Source organism: Enhydra lutris, unplaced genomic scaffold, assembly GCF_002288905.1.
Source record: "Enhydra lutris kenyoni isolate GAN:26980312 unplaced genomic scaffold, ASM228890v2 scaffoldscaffold2, whole genome shotgun sequence".
In the NCBI taxonomy this organism is placed as follows: domain Eukaryota; kingdom Metazoa; phylum Chordata; class Mammalia; order Carnivora; family Mustelidae; genus Enhydra; species Enhydra lutris.
In genome coordinates, this window is record NW_019154086.1 from 18,005,470 (window position 1) to 18,020,378 (window position 14,909).

General features: G+C 36.7%; 1 protein-coding gene across 1 annotated transcript in view; it reads left to right on the forward strand.

The window, feature by feature from the left end:
* The window catches only part of LOC111149534 (spermatogenesis associated 16), a 241,417-nt gene that overhangs the window by 212,639 nt on the left and 13,869 nt on the right, over window positions 1-14,909 (forward strand). The window contains exon 10 of the mRNA XM_022506632.1: window positions 12,152-12,264. Within this exon, the coding sequence (XP_022362340.1) occupies window positions 12,152-12,264 (113 nt within the window). The remainder of the gene's footprint in view (window positions 1-12,151; window positions 12,265-14,909) is intronic.

Genomic DNA, 14,909 nt, shown 5'->3' on the forward strand with positions numbered 1-14,909 from the left:
AAAAAAAAAAAAAAAGGGAAATGCTTTGCTATGAATCTAACAAAACATGATAGAATTTGCATGCCAAAAACTAGAAAACAATAAAGAAGGAAATCAAAGATCTAAATAAATGGTGGGACATACTGTGTTCATAAACTGGAAGACTCAGCATAGTATAGTCATCAATCTCTCAAAATTGATATACAAGCTTAATGCAATTCCTATTAAAATTCCAGGAAGGTTTTTCATACATGAAGACCAGACCATTCTAAAATGTATATGGAAAGACAAAGAAAACAGAATAGCTAAAACACTTTAGGAAAAGAATGAAAGGGGATGAATCAGTCTATTTAATTTCAAGACTTTATTAGACTTTATTACCTACAATAATCAAGACTTTGTGATATTGATGGAGTGGCAGACACATAGTTCAATGAAACAAAATAGAAAACTCCAGAAATAAACCCACATAAACATGTTCAAATGATGTTTTATAAAGAACCAAAAGCAATTCAATGCTTTTAAAGAGGAAAGATAGCCTCTTCAACAAATGATGTTGGAGCATTTGGACACACATAGAAAAAAAAAAATCCTGACTTAAGTATCACTCTTTATTCAAAAGCTGATTAAGAGTCGCCTGGGTGGCTCAGTCATTAGGCATCTGCCTTCAGCTTAGGTCATGATCCCAGGCTCCTGGGATCGAGCCCCACATCGAGCCCCACATTGGGCTCCTTGCCTGGCAGGAAGCCTGCTTTCCCTCCCTCTCTCTCACTCTCCCACTCCCTCCCCCCTTCTCCCACTCCTCCTGCTCATGTTCCTGCTCTCACTGTCTCTTTCTCTCTGTCAAATAAATAAATAAAATCTTTTTTAAAAATGCTGACTAAAACTATAAAACTATAAAGCTTCTAGAAGAAAATCTTTGGGATTTTAGTCTTTGCGAAGAACTTCTAAAACTTGATACCAAAAGCATGATCCATAAAAGTCTAACTGGCAAATTAGACTTGAAAATTAAAAACATTTGCTTTGTGAAAGATTCTGTTGCAAAGGATGAAAAGACTAGTTACAGCGCAAGAGAAAAATATTTGCAAACTACATATCCAACAAAGGATTAATATTTAGATTATATAAAGAACTCTCAAAATTCAACAGTTAAAAAGCAGTTAAGCCAATTTGAAAGTGGGCAAAAGACAGGAAAAGACATTTCACCAAAGAGGATGGCAAGTAAACACATTAAGAGATGTTGAACATCACTGGCCACTAGGGAAATGCAAATTAAAACCACAATGAGATAAATCATTGCACACCTATCAAAATAGCTAGAATAGAAAATAGTGGCAACACTAAATGCTGGCGAGGATCTCTCATATATTGCTAGTGGGGATATAAAATGGTACAGTCACTGTGGAAAACAATATGACAGTTTTGGGGGGATGAGGAGGTTGGGGTTTTTTTTTTAAGGGAGAGAAAGAGCATGTGTGTCAGGGGAAAGGGGCATAGAGACAGGGAGAGGGAGAATCTTAAGCAGGCTCCACACCCAGCATGGAGCCCGATGCAGGGCTTAATCTCACCACCCTGAGATCATGACCTGAGTTAAATTGAGTTGGACGCTTAACTGACTGAGCCTCCCAGGCACCCTGACCGTTTCTTTATAAAACTAGATATTCATCTACCATATAACCTAGCAACTGTACTCCTTGCCATTTTTTCCAGAGAAATGAAGTCTTATGTCCACACAAAAACCTGTACACAATTGTCCATAGCAATTTAATCCATAAAAGCCAAAAATGGGAAGTAATCTGGGTACCCTTCAAAGGGTGAATCCTTAAACAAACTGTGGTACATGGGTTACTACTCAGCAATGAAAGGGACAACCTGCTGATACAACAACCTGAATAGGTCTCTAGAGAATTGTGGAATTCTATGTGTTTCCATGTATATGACCTTCTTAAAATGACAAAATTTTACAAGTGGACAATACATTAGTTGTTGCCAGTGCTTCAGGGATGAGAAATCTGGAGAAAAATGGGTGTAGTTATAAAAGGACAACATGTGAGATCTGTGTGGTAATGGAGCTGTTCTGTGTCTTAACTGTATCAGTGTCAATATTCTGGCTGTGGTATTCTATAGTTTTACAGGATGTTACCATTCGTGCAAACTGAGAGTACATAGGTTCTCCTTGTATTGCTTCTCACTCAGACGTGTGAATGCACACTTACCTCAAAATTTATGTTTTAGAAAAATATATTTAAGCCCTCAGATAAATTATGCCATTAAATGTTGAAAAATAGGCTGCCTGGTGGCTCAGTTGGTTGAGTGACTGCCTTCTGCTCAGGTCATGATCCTGGAGTCTCAAGATCGAGTCCTGCGTTGGACTCTCTGCTCGGCTAGGGGTCTGCTTCTCCCTCTGACCTTCCCCCCCTCACACTCACTCTCTCTCATTCTCTCTCTCTCTCAAATAAATAAATAAAATCTTTTTTAAAAATGTTGAAAAATATTTTTTTAAAAAAACATGATACATGGTTTCCTGGACAAAGTCATAAGAAGGTTTTGTAATTATTCTTTAACTCTATACTAAACATAGCAAAAAGTGTTATCATTAGGGGAGTTTTCAATCAAGAGCTGATAATATGGTTTAGTACAAAGTTTTTTTGCACATATTATAATTTCTCAGGGGTAGGGGCCTCATATTTTCACATTGTACTTTTATGACGAAAATATGGAATAAAATCCCAAATTCACTAAATGAAAAAGGAAAAATGTGGGGCTTATCTGCTTGAATGCAGGCCAAAAGCCAAAGGAAATTGATATATTATGAATAACAGAAACAACTCTGTTTCAGAAACTAAGTTTATTTTAGAAATTAATTTCAAGGCTATTTGAAAACAATTGTCTTTCTTTTTTTTTTTTTTTTTAAAGATTTTATTTATTTATTTGACAGAGAGATCACAAGCAGGCAGAGAGGCAGGCAGAGAGAGAGGAGGAAGCAGGCTCCCCTAGAGAGCAGAGAGCCCGATGCGGGGCTCGATCCCAGGACTCTGAGATCATGACCCGAGCCGAAGGCAGCGGCTTAACCCACTGAGCCACCCAGGCGCCCCAACAATTGTCTTTCTAATAAGAATTAAAATTCAAACCATTTTGGATGATAAATATTTAAAAGCATTTGGTCTGGAAACTAAACGGAACAGAGCAAAGAAACTAATGTTATCAAATCCGCTGTGGTGGAGTGAAATGTCTGTTTTGCCGAGAGGATTTTGGTCCATACTGCTAATCTCTAGAAACACATTCTCATTCTGTAACCACCATCATAGTCATATAAACATGATATTCATTCCTGAAGAATGTGATTCTTATTTCATCTACATTTTCTCTTCTTAATAATCATCTTTAAAAGCTTTACTAAAAAATCCTTTGAGCACCCAATTCCTAAGGCATGAACATATGCAAACAAACCCCTGTCAATATATCTAATCCCCTCTCCATGATCCAGACTACAAGAAATCCGATAGGCAGTCCCAATTCAACTCTTCTTAGTGTAATTTACCCACGCTTTCATGTTTGAGGTCAAATTCCTCTCGCTGCCATTATTGGAAAGAAACCACCATGGTTCCCATGGTACATACTAAACTAGGCAGGCTTAGTAAGGAGCATGAACCAGCAGGAAAAGTGAATTTTAGAAAAGTATCAATCATGTTTGAGGGTAAAATTAGAACTTAACTGAGCTTCCATTAACTTTAGGTCTTAGTTGTTGTATTAGTTTGCTAGGGCTACTATAGCATATATACAGCATATACTGTATACTATACAGACTGAGTGGCTTAAACAACAGAAACTGATCATCTTGCAGTTCTGGAAGCTGGAAGTTCTAAGATCAAACTGTCACAGAGTTGGTTCCTTCTGAGAGTCATGAGGAAGAATCAGTTCCATGCCTCTCTAGCTTCTGGGGTTTGTTGGCAGTTTTATCATAACTTGGCTTATAGAAATATCACCCCAATCTCTACCTTTGTTTTCACAAGGCACTCTCCCTGTGCGTTTATCGAAATTTCCCCTTTTTATGAGAACACCAATCATTTTGGATTAGGGCCCACGCTAACGACTTCATTTTAACTTGACTATCTGTAAATAAGGTCACATTCAGAAGTACTGAGAGTTAAGACTTCAACATATGGATTTTGAGAGAACACATTCAACTCAATCCAGTACTGTTTGATTTTAATTGACTTGGGACAGAAAGGGATCACCCAAATCTTCACAGTGACTCTCCTTCCCCTCTACCACATCTGAATGACTCCCCTTTCAAAGCTTTATCAGGCCACAGCTGTGTAGTCTCTTATTGTTATCTCTTACTAATTTTGCTCATGTTAAACCTTTGGTTATTTCTTTCCTTATTTTGCCCCCATTTCTAACTATTGCCCTAAACTTCTGTTCCTTTCTTAGCAGTGCCTTTGGTCTCATGATAGCCCTCACACAATAAATGGAAGGCAGGAATGTTGCTTTCACCCTGGCTCATATGCCTTCAATTACCATGTGAAAATAGGTTGAATCTCTGTGCAAATGAAGGCACAGTCAACACCACAAAATGATAGAGAGTTAATGGTAATCCTCCTTCACATGAAAGCTCTTAAATGAACAGAATGTCACCTGACCCAAGGGCATCCCTATACTTTCCACCTACATATAAGATACAAACCAATTTAAAGTAAAAGATTATTGGAGTAAATATTCAAGTACCTTTTAGCATGCCTATATTTAAAGTGATTATGAGTGGTTGTATGTGGGAAAACATATTATTTTTATCTAATAAAATGTTTCATTTTATCCTGAAATCCAGTAGAAAATTATAAGTTTTGATATGCTGAAAAAATATAAAATCATTAACTGAAAAGAAATATTTTAGTGCCAGTACATAATCTTGCGCAGTTATAAGATGAAAAGGAAATGAATGTTCTGTGAACTACCTTCCGCTATTAAGCTAATCCATAATAGGGGTCCTGTGCATGCAAGATACAATTCTGATACATCCAGAGAAGAAAATATAGGTCTTTCAGATGTGATAATCTTATAAATGGGACACAGGGGAGGCTCAAGAATCTCAGTATCTATGGGTGTTTATAGTAATTAGTTCAGTCCTTTCAGTATATAAAAAACTACAGTAGAAGATGTTAGATCCCTCTCATTTCCATAGTACTTTTCCATGTAGCACAGGCAAAATGCAATATGTCCTCCTTCCACGGAGCACATTTCTGTGGAATGAATCCTGGTCAAACTAAACATCATGGAATTAGTACTTTAAAGTTGGAATGAATTTTAAAAATTTATTGAGTCCAACCCCTGGCTCACACATGACTCACAAATATTTCATGCTCTCCAGAAGAGTCATCTAATGTTTGATTTCTAGTCTCCGTGATGGGGACAGAAATCAAAAATGAAAGTCCCTTTCATTTTTATACAATAGTGAAAAGAACAGCTATACCTCATATCTATTGTTTCACTCATTTGATTACTCATTCAGTTATTCATTGACTCAGCAAATATTTACTGAGAACCTACTATGAAGCCACCAGGCACTACACAACGTAACTGCTATTAAAATCTTCCTGGATGGCTTAACCACTTATGAAGAACTTTTCACAAACATTAAGCCATTTAATCCTCACAAAAACCCTGTCAAGTAGAGAATGATTATCATTATTAATTCACAATTTATATGAGAGATGAGAAAGTTAAAGGTCAGAAGTTAAGTCACATGACTAGCAGAAGACTCAAGAATCAAACTGTCTAATTGTACACAGCACTCTTTCCACTGTATTAGCTCACACAAAACAAATCCACCACCCCTTCCACATAACTACCTTGATATACTTGGACACCACAGACTCCTGTTATGATTCCAGGAGCTATCCAGCTCCTTCAACTTTTCTTCTTACAGTTTGGAATTAGATCCTTCACGCATCCAGAACCAAGCATGTGATGTGACCTGAGCAGAGAAGGGATAAAACTATTAGTCTCCTTTGAAACAGATACATTTTACCTGAAACGGTTTTTTTTTTTTATTTTTATAGAGATATAATTGACATATAACATTGTATTAGTTCCAGGTATACAACATAATGATATTCATATATATTGTGAAATGATCACCACAGTAAGTCTAATTAACATCCATTACCACACATAGTTACAAGTTTTTTTTCTTTTTTTGTTTTGTTTTGCTTTAAAGATTTTATTCATTTGTTAGAGAGAGAGGGGGGAAGCACCTGTAGGGGGAGTAGGAAGCAGAGAGAGAAGCAGGTTCCCCACCTGCAAGGAGCCCACCTGGGGACTCAATCCCCGGACCCTGGGATCATGACCTGAGCTAAAGGCACATGCTTAACCGACTGAGACACCCAGACACCCCACCTTCACCCAATCCTGAGAAGCATCAGCATCTGCCTAACTGCAGCCTCTAACTTCCTCTCCCTAAACTACTCCTTATTTGATTTAATTGACTTAGCCACCCAGGCATCCCTACAAGGTTTTTTTTTGGTGATGAGAACTTCTAAGATTGAATCTCTCATCAACTTTCAAATATACAGTACCATATTATTAACAGTAGTCACCACGCTGTACATTACATCCCCACAACTTATTTACTTCATAACTGGAAGTTTGCATCTTTGACTACCTTCATCTATTTTGCCCACCTCCCCCCATCCCCTGCACTTCTGGCAATCACCAGTCTGTTCTCTGTGTCTATGAACACGGTTCTTTCTCTGACTTATTTCACTTAGCATAACGCCTTCAAGTTCCATTCATGCTGTTGCAAATGACAAGATTTCTTTCTTTTTTCTGGCTGAATAATATTCGTGTGTGTGTGTGTGTGTGTGTGTGTGTGTGACATTTTCTTTATTGATGCATCCACCAATGAACATGTAAGTTGCTTCTATGAGACAGACACATTGCTGTCTACAAGCAGACTGGTTTCCAGGGAGGCAACCAGAGAATACTGTTGATTTATATTGAACTTGCTACTAATACGTGCTAACAAAAACTCTTCTCTCCTCTCCTTTCTCTGCCCCCTCCTAATTCTGACTTTTATATAGTGGAATTTTGAGACCTGATCACAAGACTTTAATGTGTGGCAACTACAATTAGTGTAGGTACTGAGCCAGGATCCCTGAGGCCAAAAACTGAGTGTCTATTAATGCTGTTTATCTTTTTATTTTACTTCACTTCTGTATTTTTTTCACTTAGTTATCTTTTTTCTATTTACTGAGCACATACTTCCAAATTCAAGTATTAATGCTACTGTTAAATAATAGTGATTCAGACCTATGCAAATACTTCACACAAATTAATTTAATCTTACTAGGATCCTGTGAAGCAATTGATAGAAAAAGAAACTTGGGTTTTAAAAAGTTAAATAAAATTGCACAAAGTCACACAACAAGAAAATGCTGGAACTGGAATTCCAAACAGGTATACCTGACTTTGATCCAGTACTGTATCTCTGTACTAATCACCCTTTTACTCTGAATAACTGAAAACATTGTTTTTGTTTTTCTTAGCACTTTTTAACTGCTAGAATGCTTTTCTCATGGTAGGCTGCAAAATGGTAGGTTGTTAGTTTTTTTTAAATTTGGAGTTTTGATCATCCTGGCTTTTAGCCTAGTACTAGGCTATTATTATAGGTCCATTTTTAATTAATTTCTGATTATGTGAGGTTTTTACCATTTCCTATATTTGTCACAAATCAAACTCACTTCTTTTCCCTAAAACTGTTCATCTAGTTGTATTTCTTATCTCACTAAAAATCATCATTATCTCAAGTTAGAACTTTCACAGTCATTCCAAATTTTGCATGCCTTCTTGTCCCAACACAGAATTTTTCATCAAGTCTATAGAGCTTTCTTCCTAAATATCCCTTAAGTTCTTGATTCAGGTCCTCATAATATTCTCCATATCCTATTACACTAGTCCCCTAATTGATTCACCTGCCTCTAGTTTCCCTGGCTACATTCCACTCCACATAATGGTACCAGATTTACTTTCTAACCACATGGCTAAATATTTTTCCATTCTTACAAGCTGACCCCAATCAATATTTCCAGCTGTATGTATCTCTATTCCCAGCCCCCCGATGCCCACATCTATGCTAGAAGAAACTTATCACTATCAAATAGCCCGTGTTCTTTCACCTTGCTCTGATGGAATCCCCTTCCCTCTGTCTGCAATGCACTTCTTGTCCTGGCAAAGAGCCAGCTCCTATCTCCCCAATGAATGCCTGTGTTCCTTCAAGTAGAATTCACTGTTCTGAATTCACTGTTCCTATTTTTGCCAATAGGAATTTTCATATATAATTCTTACAGAGGCAGTTATGCTTTATTGCAATCATTTTTTGTTAAGCCTCTCCTGCATGAATATGAGTCCCTCATAAACAAATATCTTGATATTTTTGCTTATCACCCTATTATAGTGCCAAGCACATAGTAAATGTTCGATAAATATTTGCATGAAAGAACAAATGTGCTCCCTTTGAAATCTGAACTGATTAGAAATTTTCCTCTAATATAAGTTGGTCTGTTTAGTTACCTCCCCATTTCTCACTCAATTGGTATTTATTTGTTTTTGTACTGTCAAAATTTCAATTTTGAGATCTCCTATTGCTTCTCAGGCTGTCTTCTCTTTTAGAGTTGCATAGCTCTGAACTTCATTCTGAACTTCTTGAATCTACACGAAATCCTGACTGAGAGATTTTTGTGTATAAGATTTAAGGGTCCTGAGAAGCTCATTGATAATAATTTCCTTATTCTTTGATGTGAATTATGACTGATGGCCATATGATAGGTGAGCATCTGCCCTCTCACTGAGACCTTCAGTTCCCTTGATCATCTGACTTCCCAGAATTCTCCACAAGCTCATTTGGTCTGATGTTCATAGCTCGGTAAAGCCAAGTCAGCACTGGCACATAGATACATTAAAAAAAATGCCATCTTTCCATTTTACAAATGGGAAAATTAGACCCAGAATGACCAAGTAGACTATCTGATACAGTTAAGCAAGCAGATTCTGTACCGAAAAGAAAGTCTAATAAGGCCTCTGTTCCAAAAACTGGCTCATTTCCCTTCCTTACATGCTTACATATTTCTTTGTGTTTTATTTCCCTAAGGGCTTTATAGAAATTTCTATCGTTTGCAATCTGTTCTTCTTAGTTATATGAATCTATTTTCTCTTCAACTAGCATTTTTCTTTCCTTGACTTAAAAAAAGAAAATAAAGAACCAGTTTTACTAAAAACATGTTGCAGCTCTCCTACACTTCAGAAAGTATAGAAGCTAAAATTGACTTACTTTACTGCATAGTGTGTCATTCATCTAATGGTGTAATCTAAGAGAATAACCTCTGATTTGAAAAATGTGAGGACTCATGTAAGATTGGGCTAACTTAGATGCGATGTGAGTACAAGTCATGGAATTTTTTGGCTTGGTGTGTCCTTGGAAATTATCCAGGCGAACCCTTTCTTCACCAAAAATCAGTTAAGCTAAAACTCAGAGAGGCCAAGTGACTGCTCTGGGGTCACAGATCAGGGTTATAAGCCTGGCCACAAGCAGAACCCAATAATCCTGACTCTTTCTTTACTCGGTGCCTTTTGTACCTTAGTCCATTTTGAGTATGGGGATCACACCTTGTTGGTACCTTGCCTGGAGACTCTCAAAGCTAAACAATGATGATAGAATGATGGCACGTGAAAGTGATGGTTATTTAATTTGTAAGAGAAAAGAAAGCCTTCTGATGTGCTGCATACTAGGTATCACTGAAATATGGAAAAACAATTTTGTTGCTGAATGTCTTCAGCTCTATTAGCAGAGAGAAGAATTATGGAGGGTCTACCATAGCCTAGATTCTGGGAATAGTGGAAAACATGGACCTCACTCCTGCCTTAGAGACCTTAAAACCCAGATGGGAAGACAGATATTAAAGAAATCACTATGAACAATTAGGTAAAAAAAAAAAAGTACAATTTGCAATGAGATGAATGGGCTGCTGTGGGAATATATATGTTACTGAGAGACCTAACCTGGTCTAGATTATAAAGGAAGATGTCCCTGAGGCACTTATGTGGAACCTGAAATCCAGAGGAAATTTAAGGGTTCCAATGGGAGTATTCCATCACATGGCCTATAATTAAGAAGATCAAGGGTGCTGAGAACACTGCGCTGCTGTGTTCAGATAACTGAAAGATGTACTACACACTGAGACGAATGCAGTGATAGGAGACAGAATTAGAGATGCAAGTGCCACCAGATCAAAGGTGTGTGGGACATGTGAAGGGATTAGGAATCCATTTAGGTATTTTCAGCAAGGAATAATGTGACCAAACTTACATTTAAAAAGATCATTCCAGTACCAGTAGGAGAATGGGTTGAAAGGACAGCATGTAAACACGCTAGGTAGGAGGTAAACACCCAGGCCAGGCTAAGACAGGTAGGTAGCATATACTCTAGATCTCCAGCTTAATTTAGCAGTACTCTCTGTCCCACCCAGACCTCCTGTGTTACTTCTTTGTCTTTTTTAATGAAGGCAACTGAGTTAGTCGACACTGCTATTAATAAATACAATTTAAACAGGAGAAAAGACAGCAGCCACCTAATGGATATTTTAAAGCAATTATCATCGAAAGCAGCTTTTTTTGTTGCATTAGGATTGTAATTTTAAATTGTATTTGGACTAATTGCAAACATTACAATTGTAAAGAGCGTTGATTTAAATGATACATTTTCAGTGCATAAATATGAGTGAGTCATCAACTCAACTATTGAAGTAATGGTAAAGTAATGGTAAAAAAATGGTAAAAAATGGTAAAAAAAAAAACATCCATTATGTTTGTTTTGATTGTGCTCTGTGTTAATTTTTTACTTATGATTTTGGTATAAGTTGGATAGTATCAATGTATGGAATATATAGAATAATTCACTGGCTTCATGACAGTCCAAAAATATTCTGTCAAATTATTTTGGCGACTGCCACAATGATCAGACATCATAACAATGTACTTGTGGAGAAATTTACCTGAAGTGATTTTAGGTTTTCAAAAAGAATTGTTTTCACATAAATAAATTATCTTATTTTCTTAAGAAAACCCGCAGACAATTTACATCACCTGGTGTGATAAAAGATCCAAGCATAACATATAGATGAGTGCTACCATTTATTATTCTCTTTTTGACAATCTGAATTATCTTTTGGATATTACCCTGAATGATAAATCAAGTGATTTAAAAGTAGAACTCAAAATTGGAAAATTAGAGTTTAAGTGCTTTTATCTTAAGTAGGTGATATGTTCGTGTACCTTGAATAATAAGTGCTCTAGTTCGGAGCTAACTTTATGACAATGGGCTCTTCAGTGAGTGACTTTAGGCTAATGCAATACGCAGGTGCTGGGAGTCCGAGCTAAGTATAAATTATTATATCTACAGACTTTCATGAGAGCCCAACTCAGCATATATGTAAACTGTTTTATTCTACAGTTCTTTAGTAGGATAAAATAGTGACAAATAGTACAACATATTCAACCGTCACTGAATAATTATAAGTTTTCTTTGGTAGAAAGACTAATAGTTTATTTTTGTTTTTTTTTTTAAACAAAATATTTTGTTTTGTATATCATTATTTTATCTTATTCCCTGGGGTGTGGCATTTTTTAAGAAAATGTATTTCCCCAAAATTGTGTTTTGATTTAAAGGAGAAATATTTCTTTGCTAAGACAATATGTAATACCATTTTTCTCCCAAGTTGGCCAGGGGCGTACAAATGCTGGAAACTCTGGCTTTGAGGGGGGTGTATTTGTTTGTTTCCATTGATAACGGAATCGTTTTTCACCATTTCTTTCTTTTTGAAATCCCTGGTTTTACTGACCATCAAAGACAGTGGGTGATGATAGTTCCCACTTCAATACCCAGGACATAGGACTGAGTGGTAAAGCAAACTCCTGCATGTCTGCTTCACGTTCCTAAAATAAGGGAACCCAACACGGAGACTGAAGGAGGCTTTTACGTTCAATCATTTCCAGCTCTGCTAATTCTGTCCCAACATGGACCTGTGTGTGCCTTTTCATTTTAAATACCTCACCGTTTTCCTAATTACACAAAACCTGAAAAAAAGAAAAAAAAAAACACCACAAATCTTATTTCTTCTAGGTTGGTCGAATTGAAGACTTTCTATACCAATTAGAGGACAGTTTCTTAAAAACTAAAAAACTGAGAACTGCCCGAAGGCAAAAAACAAAACTGAAGCGGCTTCAAACTGTGCAGCAAAGCTAGGCACTGGGGAGCAGGTGCTGCCATGAAGAGGTCCCAGAGGAAGGGGCAGTGGCCTCCCACCCCCCTGAGGGTGACCAGTCCAGTAACAAAGGCGGAGCCAAAGAAGTGAGGGCGTGCCCCCCCTTGGCTGGTCTTTACAAAGGGATTCTATACATCTTTCATTTCCACTGGCAGCAATAAATGTTCTCAACAAGTTTGATTTGACTCCTGTTCCAATTTGACTTACTTCGTTCAGCAGCTTATAAAATAACCATTACCACCTCTTTCACCTGCTTTGTTCCTTCAAAATCCACTAACATTTACCAGGTCGAATCAAGTATGCTTACCATATTCATGCATATTCATGTGCGTCATTAAGAATTACTCACATGTCATGTGCAGATATGGACAAACAATATATGTGCAGATTTCTCAAGTAAATACATAAAAATCCTTAAAAATAATAAAAATTATAAAACTCATAATATACTTTCTCAATCCTATGGAGAGAAGTCTTATGTGGTAAGGCAGATATTATCAGTTGAGTCGTCTCATTAAAATCTCTATTCTTTCCTCTGGGTCCTTTATATTCTCTCCCCTTAAATGTGTGACTCAGCACAAATGCACATACCTGACAAGGTAGTGAGTCAAAAGCCATCACTCGAGACCTCCGCTGACACCACCACGGGGGTGTGAAGATAGGTAAGAAGGAAGAACTCAGACACAGAGCAAAATAAACAGGAAATCAGATTTTTTTTAAATAATGGGAAAGAATGAGTAGGATCTCTGAGAACATTGATAATAACATGAAAAGGAAAAATGAATAAAATATATAGTGCTAAATTTTTCATGATATAATAAGATTGTAAAGTCATCAATTAATAATTTAATCTTAAATGTATGTCAGATTGTGTAGTCATAAGTATGCAAGGTATAAATACTTTTAAATTTTGAAATAAATGACTTTGGTTTTCCAGGGGACCATCTTACCTTTATCAAATCGTCCCCTTTTTTACCCCATGTCAGAGAATCCATCACTGTTACCACCTTCCCTCAAGCTAGTTGCTAATACAGTTGTAGGCAGTTAAAGACTGTGAAGTTTAAGAAACTCCTTTTTGTTTTTAAACTCCCACTGTCATAGCATCTCCGTTCTATTTTTGTAAGTACGGGAAAATAATTTCTTTCTATGGGAACTTGAGTCCAGCCAAATGTGGGAATCTAAAGTAAATGGCTCAGAGTCCCATCTGACCACCTCTGATGTTATCACTTCTCACCATTGTGAGAATTCCCCATTATTTGAAGAAAAAAAAAATCTTATAACATCTCTAGGAAATGAAGCTTGTTCTCTTTGAATTTTAACTTTAGTGTTAAAATTTTATTTTCCAAAAGGATTTCTATGTTCTGTAACTGTTTTTTGGTTCTTAATTGAGATAAAATCTTACACTGCCTGTTTGTTTACTCAGCTGTTTTATGGAAGTCCTACTGATATTCAATAGCTGATCAATTGCTTTATCTTTGGTTTTTGAAAATTAGAGTTCTCTCATTCCACAGTACCTGAAGATTATATTTGAAAATAATATAATTGCAATTACTTGATTACGGCTTCAGTGTTTGATCACTTTTTCCAAATTCAATACTAAATGTCCATAGGTTATTTTGGCTGGTGCTTGGTTAGGAATAGAAGAAAGGTTCTAGTCAGTCTTAAGAAGGATGATGTATAATGGAAATCCAAAACTTTCAAAAGAAACTTCTTTTCAGAAAGAGAGAATTTTCATAGCTTTGTAATAAGGTATCAAGGTAACAAATCTTTAGCATTCTTAATAAGTTCAATAGCATTGTCCATAGAAATGAATTTAGCTCGTGATCTCAGTTTCTACATCAGTCTCAAGAGCCTTGCATAGCAACAATGCAGCATAAATTTACTGCACCTGGCCTCCCATCCTTTCTTTTTTTTTTTTCTTTTTCTTTTTGAGAGCAGAAAGGGGCAGAGAGAGAGAGAGAGTGAGAGAGAGAGAATTTTAAGCAAGTTCCACGCCCAGTGAGGAGACAAAATGGGGCTTGAGCTCACGACACTGAGATCATAACCTGAGCCAAACCCAAGAGTCAGATGCTTGACTGACTGAGCCATCCAGGCATTCCATCCCGTCTTTGTTTTTAAGTTCTCTTAAATATTTGTAAAGTAATAAAGTAAATAAAAAACAAATCTAAAGGATTTGTAAAGTAATATGGTATTAGTAAAATAATAATAATAATAGTAGAGAAAGCAAAGTTTATAATATACTTTCAGAACGTTTATTTCATTTCAAATTCACAACAATTTCATATATGCATTTTCTCCATTTTACAACTGAAGAAACCAAGAACCAAAGAGGGTAATGCCTACCTTAGGTACAAATACTTGTTTTGTCCTCTACTTGCTATTTGGAATGTGATCCGTGGGCCAGCAGTACCAGCATTGCCTGAAAATTTGTGAGAAATGCAGAATTTTAAGCTCCTCCCCAGATCAACTGAATCTGAATCTATGTTTTTAAGAAGATCCCTAGGTAGGGGTGCTTGAGTGGCTCAGTAGGTTAAGCATCTGACTCTTGGTTTTTGGCTCAGGTCATGACTTAAGGGTCATGAGATTGAGCCACCACAGAGCTCTGTGTTGAGCATG